Raw genomic sequence first — 13,718 nt, 5'->3', positions numbered from 1 at the left:
ATGTGAAATTATAATGTATATAATATAGTGGTTTTAGAAATAGAGAATTTACTATCTTCATGCAGTTATTAATTTGCCTAATAATTATTTCTTTTAGGCCAATCTCCATGCTCTTATTCAGATGAAGCCAGCTTTATCTCACCTTGGGGACAAGGGTTTGCTTCTCCTCCTGAGGTAAATTTGAAGAAAATTTTTCTTATAGTTATGTTTTCTGTTGTGTTCTCTCTGGCAGTGTGTATTAAAGCTGGATTCAAATCTGTAAAGGAAGCACTCTAAAGAGTTTAGCTGTTAACTTCTGAAAGAGGCCTATTTTAGAATATTGGACATCCTTTAATACTGAAACTCTGTCTTTTCATTGTTTTTCTTAATGTTTCTTTTACATTTCCATGTGTCCTCATTCTTTTCATGACATTTTCTTTACTGTGGTTGGATTCATGTGTTTTTGCAAAGATTGTGAAAATTTATTTGTATTTGAAATTACAATGAATAAAAATTGACCTTTTAGTTTTAGGAAGGAGCTGTTCTTAAAGTCTTTTACCTCCTTAAACATATTTTGTTTGAGATGTTTTAGCTCCTTAAACATTTTTTGTGAGACTTAATGTTAAACTATTGCCTGTTTTAATTTACAGATTTCTCTCCATTCCAAAAGGGTTTTCCTATTTGAACGAAAGAGGTTATGTAGCAAAACAGTTGGAAAAGTGGCACAAGGTAACTTGCTATTGAATAAGTTTCAATTTGTATCTTTTTATCTTGGGAAATAGATTGTGAATTTAGAGGATTTTTAAAATATTGTCAGTATTTTGAAACTAAAAAAGTTAAATATTTAAACATTCATGTGAAGTCAAGTCTTAAAATTCTGTATAATTATTTGTATTTATATTTGTCCACTTTTTAAACTATAGTTATTTTATAGAGAACTATTGATTTTGTGTAAATTCTGTTGAAATTTTGCTTTCAATTTAATTGATATCTATTGGTATCGTTTGTCAACCCTACTTACCATCATTTCTTTTATTCTTGGGTTCCTTTCACACGCCTTTTAAGCTGAAACTAAAACAATTTTCCTAAATGAAGATTAAAAAACAGTTCTACCAAGCAGATATAATCATCTAATTAAACTTCATTTTAAGGTGTACTTTTCATAAATCTGAGAGCAAACTTCTTGCTGTTGTATATAATAGGGAAATCTAGGAAGAAGGGAGTAGTTTGAAGGTATTAGTTAACTTCCTAGCTTTTCTTTAGGTGGTCATCACTGTGACTTCAGTTTCATTTGATGCATTGTAAATTGTCAAAGCATCTTAGAAACTCATGGATTAATCAATCCTAATGTAAATGATTTTCAGATTTTCCATTATTTCAGATCATTATTTATATTGTCTATATTGAACCATGTTTCATAAGATATTCTCATTTTTAAAAAATACTATAGCTATAGTTATAGTTACCAGAGGTGGGGTGTGGGGAGAGAGGGAGTTGGATGAAGGCAGTCAAATGATACAAACTTCCAGTTATAAATAAGTACTAGGAATATAATGTACATAATAAATATAATTAACACAGCTGTATGTTATATATGAAAGTTGTCGAGAGTAAATCCTAGGAGTTCTTATCACAAGGGAAAATTTTTTTTTTATTTCTTTAATTTTGTATCTGTATGAGATGATGGATGTTCACTAAACTTATTTTGATGATCCTTTCACAATGTGTGTAAGTCACATCATTATGCTTTACTCCTTAGACTTATACCGTGCTGTATGTCAATTACATCTCAATAAAACTGGAAGAAAAAAAAGGAAAAAATACTATAACTATAAAGTGTACAACTTCAGGCCTGAAGTCTTTCAGTAATTGGTGAATTAGAAAACTAAAATAAAGATGTGATAGTTTTGAACTTCCCTGGTGGTCCACTGGTTAAGAATCCATCTGCCAATGCAGGGGACATGGGTTCGATCCCTGGTTCGTGAAGAACCCACATGCTGTGGGGCAACTAAGCCCGTGCGCCACAACTACTGAGCCCGCACGCCGCAACTACTGAAGCTTGTGCACTCTGGGGCCTGCGTGCTGCAACTACTGAAGCCTGCATGCCTAGAGCCTATCCTTCTCACCATAATGAGAAGCCCCGCACACTGCAATGAAGAGTAGCCCCTGCTGGCCACAACTAGAGAAGGCCCACGTGCAGCAGTGAAGCTCAGTGCAGCCAAAAAAAAAAAAAAAAAAAAGAGATATGATAGTTTTATTTTCTAAATAGAAGATGTTTAAACTAGTTACCGTAATAAGATTGGTCACTTTATTATACAAATTATATTAGGAAACTGTTTAGCAAATCTGGTACAGCACTTTCAGATAGTACGTACAAAATATTAACTGATATAACAAAATCATGTGTCGCGTATAAGGAAACAGAAGAAGGGTTAATGATTCTGCCTTAGGGATTAGCAAAAAAAATGTTAGGCTGAGGAGAGGATGTGATATTTGAAGTGGTCTTGAGGAGTAAATAGTCAAATTGGAAGAAGGATGTTCAAGGATGAGGGGGCAGAATAATAAATCTGTATAGGTTATTGAAACTTCACAGACTTGTGAGGAAAGCCATATTCCAGTGCGGTTGGGGCTAGGATAAGCGGGGTGTGGCAAGATGAGGATGGAATGGTGAATTAGAACTAGATTGAATTAGAATTAGAACTAGGCTTTTATAAGCCACATGATGTCATACTAAGGGATTTCAATTTTGTAGGAAGTAGGGGGAATCTTTACAAGTGTAAAGAATATTCATAGTCTGAACTATACTTTAGAAAAAGATCACAGTGTAGTAGCAGAAGTATGGTCATCAAGGTAAAGAAATCTAGGAATACTGAGACCAGTTTAGAAGCAAAATTGATAAGAGCATGGACTTCAGTGGTGGTTAGGTTCCATAGTCAGGGACACATTTTCTGGACATTTTTGAAATAAGATGGACAGGATTTGTGAACTGATTGGATGTAATGAATGAGGGGTCCCACTTGACCCTTAAGGTTTCTGATTTGAATGACTGAATACATAATGGCTTACCATTAAAAGATTGTGATTACAAAAGGTGGTTTGCAGCAATGAGGATAATGAATTTTGAATAAGTTGAACTGGTATTGCCTGTTGTATGGCAAGTGAGAGTATCCAGAAAATATTTGGAAATGTGCATCTGGAGCTCAGATATGAGCTGAAGATAGAAGTTTGGGAGTTGTCAGTGAATAGTAGTAGTTGAAATTTGAATTGAGTGAGATCACCAAGGAAAATGTAAAGAACAAAGAAGTAAAACTGGAAATTGCTCCCTAGAGAACACTCTGCTTTTTTTTTTTTATCTTTATGCTTTCTTTAATATATAACTTTATTTATTTTTAATTTTTGGCTGCATTGGGTCTTCACTGTTGTGTGCAGCTTTTCTCTAGTTGCAGAGAGCGGGGGCTACTTTTCGTTGCAGTGCGCGGGCTTCTCATTGTGGCGGCTTCTCTTGTTGCGGAGCATGGGCTTTAGGTGTGCGGGCTTCAGTAGTCGTGGCACACGGGCTCAGTAGTTGTGGCTTACGGGCTCTAGAGCACAGGCTCAGTAGTTGTGGCGCACAGGCTTAGTTGCTCTGCGGCATGTGGGATCGTCCCAGACCGGGGCTCGAACTCGTGTCAGGCGGATTGTTAACCACTGTGCCACCAGGGAAGCCCGAACACTCTGCCTTCATGAGGGGAATAAAAGGACAGGGACATTGAGGAAAAAATTATCAGCATGGCTTCACTAAAGGATGCTTCAGGAAGGAGAGGTCAGTGGTATATATTCTTGAGAGAGGTCAGGTAAGGTGAACACTAGAAAAAAAGCCTGTTGAAGGTGACCAGTCATTGGTGAATTTTGCTAGAGCAATTTCAGTAACAAGTTATAAACAGATGCTGAATTGCAGTTAGTTAGGCAGTAAATGCGAGATGTAAATATAAAGACAGTATAGTCTACTCTCTCAAATTAGAGAAAGGGAGAAAGGGAGGGGAACTAACTTAGTGATTGCCTACAGTTAAACTTAGTGCCTTTCAAGTATTACCTCATTTAATCCTCAAAGCAACCCTGTGAAATGTTTTTGTATTATTTCTATGTTGTGAATGAAAATGTGGAAGCTAAGATGAGTAAACTAATTTATCCTAGGTCACAGAGCATGAAAATAACAGAGCAGGGGCACTTTTTGATTCCAAAGCCCATGCTTTTTCCACTATATTTGATTTCCTCCCAGTAGCTTGCAGCATGCCAAGATGAAGTTGAGACTGTCGCTTTTTCTAGGTAATAAAGCATCCAGGCCTGAATAATATTGAAAATTCACTCATTCAATTTAAAACTTTCATCCCTAGCCCAGGCTTGGTATAGAAATCTGCAATGGAGGGAGGATATGGTTCGTTTCATCACTCTGTTATTTATCTCCTCCCCATTTACCAGGTGCAAATTTGGAGCCTCTTCAGCTTTAGAGCAGGAGGAGGAGGGGGTACAGGGTCATGGACAGTCTTACTCAACTGATGCAACTGTTATCTGGGGTTGTTAGCTTTGAGCGGGGCAGATTTCAGATGTTGATTCTTTTACTCGAGGGTTATGTTCATGAATTCCTTGAAGACCTCATTCTGGGGATCTCTCATTTGCAGTTCCCTTGACTGAATCAATGGCTCCTCTGGCTGCCTACTTACAATACCTCCTAGTAGCTAGAGGTTCACCCTCATTTGGGGTCTTCTTGCTCCTCCAGTAGGTCCTTTTTGGGCAGAATCCTCAAGATGATCCACATCAGAAACTCAGTGCATTTCATAGCTATAAACCATACCCCTCAACTTTGCTAGTGTTTTCCACATGGACGCCACTGGTCAAAAGACTAACCAAGCAATACCATGTGAATGTAACTATTCCTGCATAAAGCTCAAAATACCTTCCTTAATTAGAATTTTTGTACTGAGATGTTCATGTATAGGGAGATTATGGTAGTATAGTATATAGAGTAATATAGTGGTTGTAGTAGCAGTAGTAGAAATTTGGTATGCTGATAATATAATTAAAATCTTGTATTACTTTTGCGAAGTAAAGAACCTAAAAGAAAAGCAGGAAAAGTAAGTTTTTAGAGTCTCTAAGTAGGGAGTTAAGGTAACCCACCAAATTTAAGTAGTCTAAAATGGTTTAAAATGAAAAATGTCTCCTTGCCCCCTTTTTCTATCTTTTCTGAAGATAATGTCTGTTAATATTTTGTATGCACTGAAAGATGTTTTGTGCATCTGTAAGTATATATTCTTCATATAAAAATACAAATGAATCCATTCACAGCTGTAAATAAAATTGTATTTAATTTTTTTGCTTAGCAGTGTATCTAAGAGATCTTTTCAGAGCTGTGCATTTAGAGCTGTCTAATTCTCTTTAATGGCTGCATAGTAAATTATAGCAATGTACCCTAATTTTTATAATCACACCTGTATTATGGGCATTTAGACTGTTTCCAACTTTTTTAGTTTTGTAAACAGTGTTTGCTGGATATTCTTGCATGTATATCTTTGCATACTTGTGCAGGTATATCTTTTGAACAAATTTCTAAAGTATAATTGTTGAGTCAAAAAGTATGTGAATGTAAAGTTTTGATAAATACTGCCAAATTGCTTTTCAGAGTTTCTACCAATTCCTTCTAAACGTTTAGTTTAAAGTGGAGATCTTTGCAATAAAGATGGTGGTGTGATTGACTGTCTCGGTTTAAAGAATTTAACTAGAAAATTTCCAAGTTTTAGTTGGAAATATTTTTTACATTTGACCTGATTTAAAGGGAGAGAGATTGTTTCTTACCAAACGGTGCTAAAATGGTAGAACTCAGTTAATTTCCTTTTAAAATTTCTAGTGAATATCTTCAGAGTTTAATATTAAGAAGCTAGTTTTGGGACTTCCCTGGTGGCACAGTGGTTAAGAATCTGCCTGCCAATGCAGGGGACACAGGTTTGAGCCCTGGTCTGGGAATATTCCACATGCCGCGGAGCAACTAAGCCCGTGCACCACAACTGCTGAGCCTGTGCTTTAGAGCCTGTGAGCCACAACTACTGAAGCTGCATGTCACCTACCGAGGCCGCATGCCACAACTACGGAAGGCCTCACACCTAGAGCCCCTGCTCTGCAACAAGAGAAGCCACGGCAATGAGAAGCCCGCGCACTGCAACGAAGAGTAGTCCCCACTCGCCACAACTAGAGAAAGTCTGTGCGCAGCAACGAAGACCCAACACAGCCAAAAATAAATAAACAAACAAATAAATAAATAAAAAGCTGTTCTTTTTTTTTTTTAATGGGGACAGGAATTCAAATATGACAAAAATTTTTAGCTTACTTGTATGGACCCTAAAATATTAATTGAAAATGAGGAAAAGCGTATAAGCAGAAAGCTTATAGGTATGGATGTGATAGAACATTTGCATTCATAATACCTTGTTCTATCTACTCTTTTCAAAAATTTCTTAAATTTCCTGAACAGATGTTCATTTTTCTCATATTTATGCTTCCAAAGATTTGTTAGGTACCTAACATATTACAAATTTAGTGAATGTTGTTATGATATATATAATTAAAACAATATTATCTTCTAGGAATATAATTCAAAATATGTTGACTTGATTGAAGAACAACTTAATGAAGCACTTACTACTTACCGAAAGCCAGTTGATGGTGACAACTATGTTCGTCGGAGTAACCAAAGGTATAGTCCAGTTAATGGAATAATTTATTGCTAGTCCTCAAACATAAAATTTAAAACCAAATTATTGTAAATCATTACTTTTTAAAGTTTTCTGAGTTATTTTGTTCCTTACACTGACATAGGAAAAGTCTTTTTAAAGCACAGCATTGAATGTTCAAAAATTCAGTGGCATTCATAACTTGAATACCCTGACTAATATAGCATAGTGTTCAGATCCCTCCATGTCCTTACCCTAGTGTGTATTTCTTGTCTTAGTTCTCTTAGCGTTACTCAGAGACCAGCTAAACTATTATTTTTCTAGAGGAATTCTCATGCCTTTCCACCTCCGTATTTTTATTTATGCTGAGTGATTATGTCTAATTCTGTTTATCTAGTACTTTATTATAAGTCATTTTTTAAAATTAGCTTATTTAAAATGAACCAATAGGTATATCAATCATTTTTATTATACTAGATTACAGCGTCCTCATGTCTACCTACCTGTACACCTTTACGGACAACTGGTACACCACAAAACAGGCTGTCATTTGTTGGAAGTACAGGTAAAAACATAATTTGCTTATTTTAAATAGCTACAGTAGTAGAAAAAACTTAGTATTGCTAAAGTATTATCTTTTCAAAAACTTCTCAAAAGCCTTCAGAAAGTCAGTGGCATAGTTACTTTTAAAGCCATCCATCTTGTAATTGACTTAGCATTCTTTGTTTGCAGTGCTTAGAGATATTAATGGCTTGCATGCATTTCCCTGACTTGCATATGACTATTTGCATAGCTAATTTGTTATGTAGAGTAAGTAATCCAGTGAAGGTCTGAGTTCTTTCCTTTCTAGTTCATTGGGGAAGTTCATCTCCTTAGTAAAAACATACTGAAAAACTGAGTTTCTTCATTCCTCTTGTTGGGAAGTTAAACTGAACCTGAAACATATTCAGTTACCTTTGGTGAGCAAAAACTGAAAGTATCAGTTGCTGTTTGTTAGTGCCTCACTGTTTTCATATATTTCATGTAATGTAAGGCTTAGACAAGCAGTTGTTCTTTGAGTATAGTATGCACGCCAGATTTTGGCTGGGAATATGTCTTGCTACTAGGTGTTTTCAATAAATGTAACCCTTATTTTAAGAATGGTTATAGAAGTATTTGTGTTTCTGAACAATAGTAACCTAGCAGTTTAGTTCCTTTTCATATCAGTGTTCATTTCAGGAGCAAAAGTTTTGCATAAATATATTCCACAGTTTCATGTATTTTTATATTGTCTGTGAAGACTATTGAGACTATATATTTTTTTAATTCACTGAAAATTTAAATGATTTTCTCAGTATCATTACCTACATAGTATGATAAAGTCTAGGTGTTAATTTGTTATTTTCTATCTAAAAGAAATAATGATCGTTAATGGCTAACATTTTTCTAATACTAAGCCCCAAGTACTTTGTTACACTTATGTAATAATTCATTAAATCATTAAACTTTATGAAACAGAGTTTAGGAAATCAAGACATGGGGAGATTAAGTAACTTGCTCAAGGCCACTTAGCTAATAAGTTCTAACTCTAGTATATGAATTCAGAGCCCATGTCCTAATGCTGCTTCTTAAGAAATTCGACATAAAATTATTTTAGGATTTTAAATATGCAAAAATTACTAAATACAAACCTTAAATTGGTTTTAAGATACAATAAGAATATATGTTAAAGACATACTGTTAATCATATGGTATTTTTTTCCTCTCTCCAGAATATTATTACAGAACTCTGTCACAGTGTCCGCACACCAGATTTGGATAAATGGGAAGAAATTAAAAAACTGAAAGCATCTCTATGGGCCTTGGTTTGTAATAAACACTTCTGTAAGATCTTCTTAATTTTTAGATTTTACTCATTTTCCTGATTATATTAAATAAATAAAAATAATTTTATTTGGAACGTGTTCTTAGATTAGTATTCTAAAGCAAAGATTGTTCCTGCCCATTTAAATATTATTTTATGTTGGAAAATAAATGATTAAACTGTTAGTTTTCTTGCTGAGACAGATGGAACTTTAATTCCTAAAGTTCCTTATGTGAGGTTTTTTTCACAGTTCTTTCTCTCTTATAGACGTGGTTAAATTTTTTGGTTTTTTGGGTAGCTTTCCAAATCTCTTGAAGGAGTTAGTATTGTAAATATATTTGATATGTGATTTCTTTTCTTTTAGGGAAATATTGGCTCATCAAATTGGGGTCTCAATTTGCTACAGGAAGAAAATGTGATTCCAGATATACTAAAACTTGCAAAACAATGTGAAGTTCTTTCCATCAGAGGGTGTGTCATTTAACTCAAATCTTTCTGAAGTATATATTTTTGTTCACAGATGAGTGTGAGGGAAGAGTATTTTATGATTGCAGTTTTTCAGTGCATCAGGTTAAACATCTTAAGGAACTCCTTGTTTATTAATATTATTGATATTTTATTCTTATCATTGTAATATTGACATTTACCTTGCAGATAAACAGAGTATAGTGTGTCCAAATAATCTAGTAGTGCAAATATTCCAAATTTATTTCAGAAAAGCTAATGTATATATTTTTCCCTGATCACAATATGTTCTTTTAGATTTTTTCCTTGTAATTAATATTTTCATTATGAAGGTTTTCATGTTATTTTTAATGGCTATTAAAGAAAGCGCAAATGTACATATAGCAAACTAATATTTTATGGTTGCTTTAAGAAATCTCAGTTTGGAATTATAAACTGTCATTACTGTATCTTTTACTTACAGGACCTGTGTATATGTGCTTGGGCTCATAGCCAAAACCAAACAAGGCTGTGATATTCTAAAATGTCACAACTGGGATGCTGTAAGGCACAGTCGCAAACATCTGTGGCCAGTGGTTCCAGATGATGTAGAACAACTCTGTAATGAACTCTCATCTGTTCCAAGCACTCTGAGTTTGAACTCAGAGTCAACCAGCTCTAGACATAATAGTGAAAGTGAATCTGCGCCATCAAGTGAGTACTGTGACAGGGTCATAATAAAGTTAGCCGAAACTAACGCTTGTGATATCAAAATTTAAATGAATTTTACATTCTTAATTTACTTTTCTCTGAGATAATTTGGCAGTAATAGTGTCTTGGAGAATGCATATCTTTTCACAACAGGGAGTATAGCTACCAGCCTACATTGTTCTCTCCCTTTGCTTTCTAAATAGGCCTTGGAAAAGGCTTACAGAGTTTACTTACAGAGTTAAATAATAAGCCATGTCCCAGAAGACCCATTCCCCTTTTTTGCAATTTCTAACAAGTAAATGTTTATTCATCTGCTTTCTTCATTTACCTAATTCTTTTGTTCATTTTTCAGATATAGGGTTGTTGAACTAGAATATATTTAAGAGATATTATATTCATATACTCATCTTTGAAAGAAGAGCTAAATTTTAAAATTAGCGAAACTGTTAAAAGATGGAGTATCAAAAATAAATTAAATGAAAAATGGTTTGCAGTTTTAAGCCTTGTGCTAAATGCTACTAGGTGCAGAAGATTTTAGACACTTTTTTTTTAAAGAAGATAGTGCAATATTTATCAAACCATATTTCACTAGATCTAAGATACCATAAATTATAATATGCACCACTGTTTAAGACAAAAAAATGCTGCCTATTGCAAGATGCATGCTGATTTTAGAGATTTTAAGTGTGAAAAATGTGCATCTTAGAATTGGCAAAATATGGAAATACAGTGCAGTGTGCAAGTTTAAGATTTTATTTTGCCTTCTTTCAGAATATATTTGAAGTAATTTATAACTATTCAACAGAAAATTAAAAATAAAAATAGAATAAAATCCCATAGATGTCATTAGGCACCTAGATTGAGTCTTTTATTAGAGGCCCTGAATTTAGATGAGTTTCTTAGTTCCTAAGGCAAAGTGAGAAATAAATATAATTGGTTTAAACATGAATTTAAAATGTTGTGACTCGGTTCTTTGTAAGTATAGTTTGCTTAAGATTGGACATTCATTTCTTATAAGATTGATTTTTCTTGCCTATTGTGATTTGAGGAATAAACCACCAGGAATCTGTACCAACTGAGTAAATATCCAGGGTCAAGTCTCCTTTTTGCCTTTAATTTTATCTTGAATATTTGGAGGGTTTGGAAACTCACTGAGATAAAAGAAACTTTATGCAAGCTGTGACATAATGAGTTCTGTAGTTTTTCTTTGGAAATAACAGAAGATCATCATAATGACAAATTTTATATTTTATTCAAGGACAAATTCTGGGTCTCAAGGAAGCTCTTTTTATGTGGCTCAGCAGTCTGACTCTTTATTTTTGAAAAATTTTTCCCCAGGTGACTATTAAACAAAAATTTCCTGAATTATGTCACTAATAGTTACTATGATTATTTGTCCTTTTTTATCTGCTTTTATTAATCCTTTGATCATAGGTATGTTCATAATGGAGGATGACCGGTTTGGCAGCAGCTCTACTAGTACATTTTTCCTTGATATCAATGAAGATGCAGAGCCAGCATTTTATGATCGATCTGGACCTATGAAGGATAAAAATTCATTCCCTTTCTTTGCTTCTAGTAAACTTGTGAAGAATCGTATCTTAAATTCGCTTACTTTGCCTAATAAAAAACATCGTAGTAGCAGTGATCCAAAAGGAGGGAAACTGTCATCTGAAAATAAGACAAGCAACAGGCGGATCAGAACGCTTACAGAGCCCAGTGTTGACTTTAATCATAGTGATGATTTCACACCCATATCCACAGTACAGAAAACATTACAATTAGAAACTTCATTTGTTGGGAATAAGCACATTGAAGACACTGGTAGTACTCCAAGTATTGGAGAGAATGACTTAAAATTCACCAAGAGTCTTGGTACAGAGAATCACAGAGAAAACACAAGCCGAGAGAGATTAGTTGTAGAAAGTTCAGCGAGCTCACATATGAAGATACGTAGCCAAAGTTTTAATACAGACACTACAACAAGTGGCATAAGTTCAATGAGCTCAAGTCCTTCACGAGAGACAGTAGGTGTAGATGCTACGACTGTGGACACTGACTGTGGAAGTATGAGTACTGTGGTAAGTACTAAAACTGTTAAGACAAGCCACTATTTGACGCCACAGTCTAACCATCTCTCTCTCTCTAAATCAAACTCAGTGTCCCTGGTGCCTCCAGGTTCTTCTCATACACTTCCTAGAAGAGCACAGTCCCTTAAAGCACCCTCTATTGCTACAATTAAAAGTCTAGCAGACTGTAACTTTAGTTACACAAGTTCTAGAGATGCCTTTGGCTACGCTACACTGAAAAGATTACAGCAGCAAAGAATGCATCCATCCTTATCTCATTCTGAAGCTTTGGCGTCTCCAGCAAAAGATGTGCTGTTTACTGATACCATCACCATGAAAGCCAACAGCTTTGAGTCCAGGTTAACACCAAGCAGGTGAGCAAATATACATTTTAAAATGAACAATAATGTTTGCATTTTAATAGACTTAAATGTAAAGCATTAGCCAGGTTTTACATCTACGTAAACCTCAGAACTGACCTATTATAATTGTTTACTATAGTAGGCTATAAGCTCCTAGTTACCCGATATGATTTGAAATGGATTCTTGCAGCTGCGAGGGGGGAAAGGAAACTCCTTTAGGCCCTGAAAATAAACATATATGGTTTACAATGACACATAAGTCACAAGCTTTTTTTTATTTATTTCTCGCTTCTGCAAGGATCGATTTTAAAAAGAAGCATGTCGGGGGAATCAGGAGCTTAAGACCTACAATAACAAACAACCTTTTCAGGTAGGTCAATTTAAGGCTCCAAAAGTTGACTTTTTTTTTTTTTAAGATAACTGAAAATTTCAGTATAATTCTTTTCAGTTTAAGTAGCTGTGATTATTAAGTAGGAACCAAATGAACATTAAATGAATTACTTGGCCCTCAGAATTCAGCAATAGCAGTTTGCCTGTGCTCAGGAGCATTTGGGAGATTTCTATGCCATATCTAAAGATTATATCAAGCTGGTCAAAGTAGTAGATTTTACCTATAAAAGATATGCAGTGTTAAATTTTATTGTTGCAAAAATTTCTATACCTTCCTTTTTTGTTGGACCAAATACTTCTAAAAACTTTCTTTAGTTTTAGATTGTTCATTTTCATTTATTAAATGGATTAGTATTTGTCAAGTACTGAGACTAGTGCCTAGCACATACTAAGACACTCGATAAAAGTTAGCTGTTATCATCATCATCACTATTATTATTGATAGTTATTTCTTTCATGTAATCCATTTGGCTCTTATATAACCAAATTCTTAAGTTATTAAGCAATTTTGTTTCAGGAATGTTAACACATTTAGTAGAAGAGATCCCTTGTAGCAAATAATAAATTATATTCCCTTTGGTAGAATTTCATAAATTATGCAGTAATGTCTTATCTACCTGACAGCCTCATCCCTCCCAACAGCTCACTAGTATAAACCTATGCAGTGAACTTCACAGATTTTATTCAAAGGAAGTACCTCTGACCCACATTCATAGTTTGTTGATGTTTATTCTAACAAGTTTGTATATCAGATTTTCAGGCCTATGGAAGCAACAGTTATAAGCTGCTACTGGTAGGGACACTGACAGGAAAGGAGAGCTGATAAAATTGGTGGCAAAGGAGGAAACTTTTATACTACAACGAAGTATTTGGAAACTCAGAGACTACAGCAGCTAGTAGCATTCAGCAAGGGGCAGTAATGGAGCACACCAAAATAAGCAGTAAGGCTACCACCATCTTAGAGCTCAGTACAATAACCAAAGTGCTGTTAACTCTGAACCACCCAGTTAGGGTTATTCTGTCTCACTGAAGCAGGCATTTCTATCTAAACTGATTAAAGCACAGATAAAAAGTTTCATTGCTTAAATATTCATTAGAATAAACCAGAAACAACTATTCCGAATCACTATTTCCTAATCATTCTGGGTTCTTAGGATCCTATTTCCTGTATTCTCTGTTAGATCAAGAGAAGGATATTTGGAAATCTTACTCCTGGAAT

The 13,718-nt window shown here is 34.6% G+C and overlaps 1 protein-coding gene across 5 annotated transcripts in view; it reads left to right on the top strand.

Annotated features, from left to right (window-relative positions):
* The window catches only part of RICTOR (RPTOR independent companion of MTOR complex 2), a 127,789-nt gene that overhangs the window by 95,897 nt on the left and 18,174 nt on the right, over positions 1-13,718 (top strand). For 3 of the 5 annotated variants that reach the window (XM_082651484.1, XM_082651482.1, XM_082651486.1), the window contains 9 exons: positions 98-174; positions 630-708; positions 6,594-6,703; positions 7,158-7,245; positions 8,432-8,524; positions 8,888-8,994; positions 9,452-9,681; positions 11,113-12,121; positions 12,408-12,479. In XM_082651484.1, coding sequence (XP_082507610.1) covers positions 98-174; positions 630-708; positions 6,594-6,703; positions 7,158-7,245; positions 8,432-8,524; positions 8,888-8,994; positions 9,452-9,681; positions 11,113-12,121; positions 12,408-12,479 — 1,865 coding nt within the window. The remainder of the gene's footprint in view (positions 1-97; positions 175-629; positions 709-6,593; positions 6,704-7,157; positions 7,246-8,431; positions 8,525-8,887; positions 8,995-9,451; positions 9,682-11,112; positions 12,122-12,407; positions 12,480-13,718) is intronic. The other 2 variants (XM_082651485.1, XM_082651483.1) reach the window with 1 other exon arrangement.

Source organism: Grampus griseus, assembly GCF_964374135.1.
Source record: "Grampus griseus genome assembly, chromosome: 3".
NCBI lineage: Eukaryota > Metazoa > Chordata > Mammalia > Artiodactyla > Delphinidae > Grampus > Grampus griseus.
The sequence above is the reverse complement of the archived record's forward strand: the minus strand, read 5'-3'. Positions and strand labels throughout refer to the sequence as shown.